The sequence below is a fragment of the Trachurus japonicus genome, chromosome 23, assembly GCF_045865225.1.
Source record: "Trachurus japonicus isolate A0001 chromosome 23, Traja_1.0".
Lineage (NCBI taxonomy): Eukaryota > Metazoa > Chordata > Actinopteri > Carangiformes > Carangidae > Trachurus > Trachurus japonicus.
The window spans coordinates 1,653,332-1,663,627 of NC_140929.1; the positions used below are offsets into that span (position 1 = coordinate 1,653,332).

Genomic DNA, 10,296 nt, shown 5'->3' on the forward strand with positions numbered 1-10,296 from the left:
CTGATAGTGGAGCAAGTTTTTCTTCCTTATTACAAGCACACACAAAAAACTTGCTTTCACTGGCAGATTTTTCTACTTATTTCAAGTAAAAATTAGTTTGAAACAAGTGAAAATGATCTAAAAACAAGTTAATTTTTTGTTATGCCTCTTATTTTAAGTGGAAATAGTTTAGTTTTGACTAGAAATGAGACATTTTGACCAGAAATGAGACAAATATTCTTGGAAAGATTTAGAGTTTTTGCAGTAGAGTAGTTCCTGTTGTGGAGGCCCCGCCCCCATGATGACCTCACCTGGTGATATCATCAGATGATGTCACCAGGTGAGGTCACCAGGTGAGGTCAGGGTGGGGGTGGGGCCTCTGCTTCATGTACCAGGCTCCATAGCTCAGGGGTTAGAGCACTGGTCTTGTAAACCAGGGGTCGTGAGTTCAAATCTCGCTGGGGCCTGAACAGCTGTTTTAAACCGTCCACACAGGAAGTTCAATAATCAATCAATAATACAGTATATGATCAATACTCAGTGTGTTATGGATCCAAAGTTCAGGTGTTATCTTCCTTCCCTGTGTGTCTGTGTGTGATTGGGACACATTTATCAGACTTGGTCTCTTGTTTCACCTGCAGCTCAGACTCACCTCAGTGAAACGTAAAGAACCAATGAACTCATGTTGGATTAATACTGGATCAGATTTAAAGCAGAGAGATTTAGTTTGTGGATCAGAGGGTTTTAGACTGATGAAGACGAAGGTTTCTCTGTGTTCAGTCTCAGTCATGAAGAACAGACTCAGTCTCTGTCGCCCTCTGCTGGTCGCTTCACTGAACTTCACTCTGTGTCTCTGTGTCTGAGACTTCCTCTTACTTTTGGCCACATGTTGAACATTCAATATCAACGTGACAACTTTTAGACTTAAATATATTTAAAGGTGTACAGAAAAGAAAACTGAATTTGAGCCCACTCTGGGTCATAAAAGTGTGATAACTCATCTTTCATACGATGGAGCCCAAACTTTGTGCAAAATTCTATTTTTGATTAAATCCAGGATGAAAGTGTGTATTTCTTTTCACATTGGATAATGCAGGCGCACAGATTATACGTCAGCCTGTACACGATTCATCAGCCACTGATATTAGATCCGTCATCCGTCATTCAAACGTCTGAGACACACACGGAGCTCGGTCTCGCCCCAAACATTGAATATCCCGCCCGCTCGATAACGACCAATCAAATTCGTTTTCCTTACTCGGGTAAACTCGTGTTGCAACTCGTGACAACTCGGCGCAACAAACAGAACAAACGGCCATTTCTGTACAACTTTAAAATAAGACTCATCACATAAAAAGCAGCTTGTTTTTAGACACTTTTTCCTTCTTTCAAGCAGATTTTCAATGGAAATAAGTAGAAAAATCTGATTGTGGAGCAGGTTTTTCTTCCTTATTACAAGCACAAAAAACTTGCTTTCACTGGCAGATTTTTCTACTTATTTCAAGTGAAAATGATCTAAAAACAAGTTAATTTTTAGGTGATGAGTCTCATTTTAAGTGGAAAGAGATTAGTTTTGACTAGAAATGAGACATTTTGACAAGAAATAAGACAAATATTCTTGGAACGATTTTGAGTTTTTGCAGTGTGTAGTAAACTGAACTAAACTAAACTAACAGTTTTCTTCTTGTTGTTGTGTTCTGCAGAAAGCGCTCGGTGACTCACGCTCAGCTGATGCACGACAAAGGCCGGACGCTGCAGGACTTCAAGCGCCGCATGTGGCTGCAGGACCTTCTGGACGAGGTGCACACGGCCGAGGTCCGAGACCTTCCCGTCCGCACCACGGGGGCCGGTGGCGGCGGGAGCAGCAGTGGCGGTGGCGGTGGCGGTGGCGTTGTTGGGGGGCTCCCTGTTGGCGGGGGGGGTCTGGGGGTCGGGGGGGTCCACCTCAGCACCACCGGCAGCACCCTGCACTCCAAACCCCCCGGAGGGACCAAGAACCTCCCCATCAGCTTCAGACTGGAGGAGGAAGAAGGGACCAACCTGCCGCAGGAAACCAACAAGTCCCAGACCTACAGGGACAAGGACCGGGACGGAGTCCTCAAGGCCCCCGGCAAGAAGAAGAAGAAAGGGAGGAATGGGGGGAAGAGGAGGGAGGGAGAGAAGAGGAAGAGGAGAGCGCGTTCGGTCCAGCTGGAGTGGAGGTCTCTGCTCGGCCTGAGGAGGGCGCTGCTCTAAGACGCTGTCAGTCTCTGACGAAGGTAAAGATCTATCTATCTATCTATCTATCTATCTATCTATCTATCTGTCTATCTGTCTATCTATCTATCTATCTATCTATCTATCTATCTATCTATCTGTCTATCTATCTATCTATCTATCTATCTATCTATCTATCTATCTATCTATCTATCTGTCTATCTATCTATCTATCTATCTATCTATCTATCGTTCTAGCTAGCTAGCTAGCTAACTATCTATCTATCTATCTATCTATCTGTCTATCTATCTATCTATCTATAGTTCTATCTATCTATCTATCTATTTATCTATAGTTCTATCTGTCTATCTATCTATCTATCTGTCTGTCTAACTATCTATCTATCTAACTATCTATCTATCTATCTATCTATCTATCTATCTGTCTATCTATCTATCTATCTATCTATCTATCTGTCTATCTATCTATCTGTCTATCTATCTATCTGTCTGTCTATCTATCTATCTGTCTGTCTAACTATCTATCTATCTATAGTTCTATCTATCTATCTATCTATTTATCTATAGTTCTATCTGTCTGTCTATCTATCTATCTATCTATCTATCTATCTATCTATCTATCTATCTATCTATCTATCTGTCTATCTATCTATCTGTCTATCTATCTATCTGTCTATCTATCTATCTGTCTATCTGTCTATCTATCTATCTATCTATCTATCTGTCTGTCTATCTATCTATCTGTCTGTCTATCTATCTATCTATCTATCTATCTATCTGTCTATCTAGCTATCTATCTGTCTGTCTATCTATCTGTCTGTCTAACTATCTATCTATAGTTCTATCTATCTATCTATTTATCTATAGTTCTATCTGTCTATCTATCTATCTATCTGTCTGTCTGTCTAACTATCTATCTATCTATCTATCTGTCTATCTATCTATCTGTCTATCTATCTATCTGTCTATCTGTCTATCTATCTATCTGTCTATCTAGCTATCTATCTGTCTGTCTATCTATCTATCTATCTATCTATCTATCTGTCTATCTAGCTATCTATCTGTCTATCTATCTATCTATCTGTCTGTCTAACTATCTATCTATCAATCTATCTATCTATCTGTCTAGCTAGCTAACTATCTATCTATCTATCTATCTATCTATCTATCGTTTCTTTCTATCTATCTATCTATCTATCTATCTAGCTATCTATCTATCTATCTATCTATCTATCTATCTATCTATCTATCTATCTATCTATCTATCTAGCTATCTATCTATCTAGCTATCTATCTATCTATCTATCTATCTATCTACAGTATCTAGCTAGCTAGCTAGCTATCTGTCTGTATCTGTCTATCTATCTATCTATCAATCGTTTCTTTCTTTCTATCTATCTGTCTGTATATCTGTCTATCATTCTATCTATCTAGCTAGCTATCGTTTCTTTCTTTCTATCTATCTATCATTTCTTTCTATCTGTCTATCGTTCTATGTATGTGTCTATCTGTCTGTCTATCTATCTATCTTTATTTCTTTCTATCTACCCCGTCTTTCTTTCTAACCCTCTCTTTCTTTCTTCCTTCCTACCCCCTTTCTCTGTCTTTTTACTTCTGTTTTTCTTTCTTTCTACCCCTCTCTCTCTGTCTCCTTTCTTTCTTTCTACCCCTTTCTGTCTTTTTACTTCTTTCTTTCTTTCTACCCTCTCTCTCTGTCTCTTTTTTTCTTTCTTCCTACCCTTCTACCTTTCTCTATATCTTAGTATCTATCTTTTATCTCTAACATCACACGTAGACTTTAAACGTTGATCTAACGTGTGTTTTCTTGTCTCTTCTCTCTTGTCTCTTCAGGAACCTGCGAACAGTCGGAGTCGACTCCTAAATACTCACCTCACACTCGTCTGTCACGGTGATTATTTGGAAAGAAATTGGAAAATATTTATTGTGTGTAAATATTCTAAATATAGCAGAATAGATAGCAGAATATGATAGAAAAAAAAACTTATTTGATGCTCTGAGGAGCAACAGATTTTAATCTTTGTGAATCCTTGCTTTTTTCTTTTTTTATTCCAATTATGTCAGATTTTTTTGCGGTAATTTATTTTGTCTGAATGGTGTATTTATTTTGTAAATGTATCGAGGTGCTGCTGACCCTCTATATTTTTGTACCATAATGCACTTTAGATATATAAATATAAATATATATACCATTAATTTTGTTCATTGACTTGTTTTTGTGGTTGATTGAAATGAAGAAAAAAAAAAAACGACAGTCGTCACTCTGTGTCTCTTTTTTTTCCTTCGCTCTCTTCACTCATTCCTTGTCTGTGTTTCTTTGCTGCTGTTGTCTGTCTGTCTGTCTGTCTGTCTGTCTGTCTGTCTGTTTGGTGTCCAACCTCCTGCTGCCTTCACTGTCTCCGTTTCCTCCGTTTATAAACTCCAAACGCTCCGCTTCTCAATGCAAAAACCTTCCCACTTGTACATAAACCGAACAAACACGGCTCGATATTGTTGTTTTTTGGCACTTGCACTGAGATAAAACACTCTGTACTGAACGGATTAAACATTTGACAGAAGCTGCAACGTCTCTGTGTCTTTGATCATCGTCACATTCAACCATGTTATGTCTGTCCTCTCTGATATTTAAATATATTACCCAACAACGTTTAACAGTGTGAAGCTGAAACACGAGCCATGGATCCATCAGTGGAGGTTAAAGGGATAGAGTTCACCCAAAATTGAAATTTCTGGGAGAAGTTTCAGAGTCCTCCGTGGCTTCTCTGAGTTACAGGGGGTCTCGGCGTAGCAGTGCATGTCCATATGACGGTTGCAAATGGATACCAACTGTCTTCGTAACAAAAAGACACACCAAAAAACATCCAAATACCTCCATGCTGCTCGTATGTAATGTCCGTCTTGTATTGAAGCCCCAAAATGCGAAATTGTCCCCAAAAAAATTAAAAAAAGTCTATATTTTAAGCTTGTTTTGTAGCGGAAGCTCCCAGTGTCTCAGTTCACTGCTCTTCCTGGTCCGTCCAAATCTGCGTCCATGAGATTTGCACCGGTGTTGCTCGAGATACTGGTTTAGTTTTTCAGTTTTCTCTTTTTATCTCAGTTTATTTTTAGTGAGTTCAACAAGTGATGAATCAGTTTTAGTTTAGTTTTTATTTTAGAGGAATTGACTAGTTTTTATTGAGTCTTAGTTGTAGTTTTGCAACGGACCAGGAAGAGCAACACTGGGAGCTTCCGCTACAAACAAGCTTGAAATATAGACTTATTTAATTTTTTTCGGGACAATTTCTCATGTCAGGGCTTCAATGCAAGACAGACATTACATACGAGCAGCATGGAGGTATTTGGATGTTTTTTGGTGTGTCTTTTTGTTACGAAGACAGTTGGTATCCATTTGCAACCGTCATATGGACATGCACTGCTACGCCGAGACCCCCTGTAACTCAGAGAAGCCACGGAGGACTCTGAAACTTCTCCCAGCCCTTAGTCCACATGAGGGGGAGTAGTAGATAATGAGTGAAATTTCAATTTTGGGGGTGAACTATCCCTTTAAATCCACCTTCAGCAGCTTCAGCTTCCTCCTCCTCCTCCTCCTCCTCTTCTCCGGGCTGAGTCACGTCGCTGCTGCTTCTTCTAGAGAGTTTCCACTGACACAGGATCAGATCCCCGGAGCTGCAGCTGGACTCGAACCTGTTTCCCACACACAGACCGAAACTCATCACTCAGCAGTTTTTTTGGCAGCATCGGCGTCTCGTTAGAGCAGCTGAAAGCATTGCAACACTTCATAATACATGTAATATCTGCCGGGACATGTAAACTGAGCTACACTGCAAAAAATCAAATATCTTACCAAGGAATATTTGTCTTATTTTTAGTCAAAATGTCATTTCTAGTCAAAACAAATCTCATTCTACTTAAAATAAGACTCATCACATTAAAAAGCAGCTTGTTTTTCGACACTTTTTACTTCTTTCAAGCAGATTTTCACTTAAATTAATCTGATAGTGGGGAAAGAAAGAAAGAAAGAAAAGGTGGTAGGTAGAAAGAAGGAAAGAAAAAGATAGAGAAGGTGGTAGGTAGGTAGAAAGAAGGAAAGAAAAAGATAGAGAAGGTGGTAGGTAGAAAGAAAGAAAGAAAGAAAGAAAGAAAGAAAGAAAGAAAGAAAGAAAGAAAGAAAGAAAGAAAGAAAGAAAGAAACAGAAGCTGGTAGGTAGGTAGAAAGAAAGAAAGGAAGAAAGAAAGAGAGAGAAGGTGGTAGGTAGAAAGAAAGAGAAAGAAAGAAAGAAACAAAGAAAGAAAGAAAGAAAAGGTGGTAGGTAGAAAGAAAAAGATAGAGAAGGTGGTAGGTAGAAAGAAAGAAAGAAAGAAAGAAAGAAAGAAAGAAAGAAAGAAAGAAAGAAAGAAAGAGGACCAATCATCCCTTTCTGTATTGTCAGTGGAATCTTGGACACTGCAAAAAAATCAAATATCTTACCAAGAATATTTGTCTTAATTTTAGTCAAAACAAATCTCATTCTACTTAAAATAAGACTCATCACATAAAAAGTAGCTTGTTTTTAGACACTTTTTACTTCTTTCAAGCAGATTTTCACTTGAAATAAGTAGAAAAATCTGATAGTGGAGCAAGTTTTTCTTTCTATTACAAGCACAAAAAACGTGTTTCACTGGCAGATTTTTCTACTTATTTCAAGTGAAATTTAGTTTGAAACAAGTGAAAATGATCTAAAAACAAGTTACTTTTTAGGTGATGAGTCTTATTTTAAGTGGAAAGGGATTAGTTTTGACTAGAAATGAGACATTTTGACAAGAAATAAGACAAATATTCTTGAAAAGATTTTGAGTTTTTGCAGTGTAGGGTCAGTCCCGACAACACCTCCGTGGTGTCACATCAACACAATCATCAAACATGGAGTCGACCCCGTTCAGCTAATCCTAAGAACTCCCAGAATCCACCACAGAGCTTTCATCAGCCGTCTATACTCTCCATCAGCTCCGACTTCATCCCCTACTTCTTTTTTCTTTCTTTTTTTCTTTCTTCTGCACATACAGCAGGAAAGAAAATTACAAGTTTCCACTCAATAGAGCAAAACTGTCAACAAATTACCACCTGTCATCATAAATTCCACCCAGGACTCAGTTAGAGATGATGATCAACAGCTCGGGGCCGCAGAGCGACTTCAGACGGATTTGGCTTCGCTAACGGCCATTAAAATAATTGCCACCGCTGCAGCTTCACAACAGGACAAGTTTGGTTTGGCAGCCGGTCGGAGAGCTGAGAGGGAGGAGGAGTTGGGGAGAGGGGTAAGGGGAGGAGGACGGTGTCAATGGTGTTAATGTCCCGGCGGCTGATTCAACGTCCAACAGCCAAAACAAACAGACAGAGACAGAGACAGAGAGATGAGCCGGACGAAGACCGGACGTCCAACCTCTCAGAACTGACACATGACACATCCCAAGGACAAAACACCACACACCCACAAAAGCAATCTGGTGTATGCAGTCCAATGCAACGAGGAATGCAAAGACCTCTACACAGAGAAAAATAGAAGTACGGAAATGTACTCAAAAGGGTACAAACCCTTGTCGCTCCAGGCCTTTAACCTTTTTTAGAGACAATTTTGTACCCATTGGTGCCGGTACGTTTTTGTACCTTTTCAAAATGTACCAGTTTAAGTGCACCTAGCACCTAAAGGGTATAATACCAGTGTATGTGTTTGCTCTGCGACCTGCTCTGCGACCTGCTCTGAGCGAGGATCAATCCCACTACCTCCTGCCCTGGAGGCGACGATGCTAACCGCTTCGCCAAGACCTTGTCCTTACTGGTACCTCGTGACTGGGGCACACCTGCAGACCTCCATTACATATATTTACAAAATAATTACTAGTTGAATGTTTAATTATTATCCCTATACTTTCCTACTTAAGCTACTATTTTTTTCTAACACACTGTCTCTGATAATGGGGGTAAATACGTGTACCTTAGGAGTACATATATGTAGGCTACCTTTTGCCATTCTGGAACATTTATGTGCCTTTTCTACCCCCAAAAGGTACACATAGCTACTCAAGAGTACAATAATTGGCCCTATAGGCTACAGTAGGACAGAACTGTACCTTTAAGTACAGAAATGTCCCCCTTCTGTACCCCTATTTCTCTCTGTGTACATTGGAGAAACAAAACAACCGCTGCATAAACGCATGGCCCAACACAGGAGAGCTAACTAAAGCCAGGGACACACCGAGCCGACCGTCGGGCGTCTGGCCTCGTCGGACGGCGTCGGCAGCTCGTCTGTTTGGTGTGTTCCTCTCCGTCGGGGAGCCTCGGCTCTTGTCGGATCTCGTCGGGGCCGATTGAACATGCTCAGTCGGGACTCGTCGGCCGTCGGGAGAGTAGACTCGTCGGGTACTCTGATTGGCTGTGTGCTAGCTATGGCGATTCTGATTGGCGGTGCCCTAAGCGAATCAGCGCGGTGTGTGGGAGGGACGGAAGTGACCACAGTAAACAAACGGTGTCCTAGCCTGTCCTACAGTAAACATGGTATACAAAATAAAAAGAGGAGTAAAGCAATATATTAAGCGGCAATATATATTTAAACATCAAAGATGTTCAATCAAACCCACATAGTTTGAAACAACGTTCAAAACACACACAGCTCACAACTAAGCATATAAAGCCCGCTAGCTTAATGCTAACGTGTAATGTAAAGCACCATAGACGGGCTAACGGAAATTAGCATCGGCTATCGCCAATTCGCGGCAACCGAGCCACAGCAGTAAGCTGCTAAAAACTGTTTTAATTTCGGCTTTAGCGCTGTTAAACGTGGCTGGTTAAATTGTTTTGGGGAGATAAATGTTGGTCTCATTGATGAAATTAACTGTGGCAGTGGCGTTTGTTTGTTTGAATGAACAGTGAGCAGAGCTGCCCCTGGTCTGTATGGGTCTGTATTTCTATGGGGGAGTCCTCGCCACTCAGTCGCTCTGGTCGGCAGTCGGGGCGGTCACAGTGTGTTTCACTTTTTCCTTTCTCCCGACGAGAGGCGACAGACTCGTCGGCCAAAGCCGTCGGCGTCGGGACGCGTCGTGGCGGTGTGTTCCTGGCTTAACTCCTCAGGCCTGGACTCTGCTGTCCATTTACATCTCAAGGAGAAAGCCCACTCCTTTGAGGACAGCAATGTCCAAATCCTAGACAGAGAGGATAGATGGTTCGAAAGAGGAGTTAAAGAAGCCATCTATGTAAAAGTAGAGAAACCATCCCTCAACAGGGGAGGGGGTCTCAGACACCACCTATCTCCAATTTACAATGCTGCCCTTTCATCCCTTCCCAGGAGATTCAACAATCTAGCCTCAAAGAACAACCACTGTTCACAAGTGGCAAGTGCCTCCAACGACTGTCGTTATAACAACATAGGGCACTAACGAAGTGGAAACCAACTTTTCCATCAAAGGCAGTCATTTTAACGACTGTCGTTGGCACTTGGAGCACAAAAGGGAACCAGTGACATCATCACCCTCGTGAACGCCCACACAAGAGGCTAAATACCTGGGTCTCCACACCAGATAGTTGGACCAGTCCCAGCCTGGTCAGATGCTACATGAACTGATGAAGCCTCTTGGATGAAGGTGAAACGTCTTCCTATAGACAAATAACTAAGTCCAGTTGCTTTCGATTTAAACTTCCTTTGAAAAAATTACACATGAATAGATAAAGACTTTATTTATCCTGAGGAGGAAACTCACATGTCCCTCTGCTCCTCTGGAATAATAATAATAATAAAGATAATGACAATTAGGGATGTGCACGGTTACCCGGGTACTCGAGTACTCGAGTAGCAATCTGGCCAGGGGGTGACTGGGATCTGCTAAAAACAAGCTTGAAATATAGACTTATTAAATTTTTTTCGGAACAATTTCGCATTTCGGGGCTTCAATACAAGACGGACATCACATACGAGCAGCATGGAGGTATTTGGATGTTTTTTGGTGTGTCTTTTTGTTACGAAGACAGTTGGTATCCATTTACAACCGTCATATGGACATGCACTGCTACTGCTGTCTTCAGACCTGAGGTAACCAGACCTGGTCCAGACC

General features: G+C 41.1%; 1 protein-coding gene and 1 non-coding gene across 4 annotated transcripts in view; both read left to right on the top strand.

The window, feature by feature from the left end:
* pthlha (parathyroid hormone-like hormone a) overlaps positions 1-4,410 on the top strand; it is a 26,363-nt gene extending 21,953 nt beyond the window's left edge. For all 3 annotated transcript variants that reach the window (XM_085768861.1, XM_085768862.1, XM_085768860.1), the window contains exons 3-4: positions 1,683-2,237; positions 4,048-4,410. In XM_085768861.1, coding sequence (XP_085624987.1) covers positions 1,683-2,214 — 532 coding nt within the window. In that variant the 3' untranslated portion in view covers positions 2,215-2,237; positions 4,048-4,410. The remainder of the gene's footprint in view (positions 1-1,682; positions 2,238-4,047) is intronic.
* Positions 374-446, top strand: trnat-ugu (transfer RNA threonine (anticodon UGU)). The gene has a single exon. It is a non-coding gene; the product is annotated as a tRNA-Thr (tRNA).
* Positions 4,411-10,296: the final 5,886 nt, after the last annotated feature.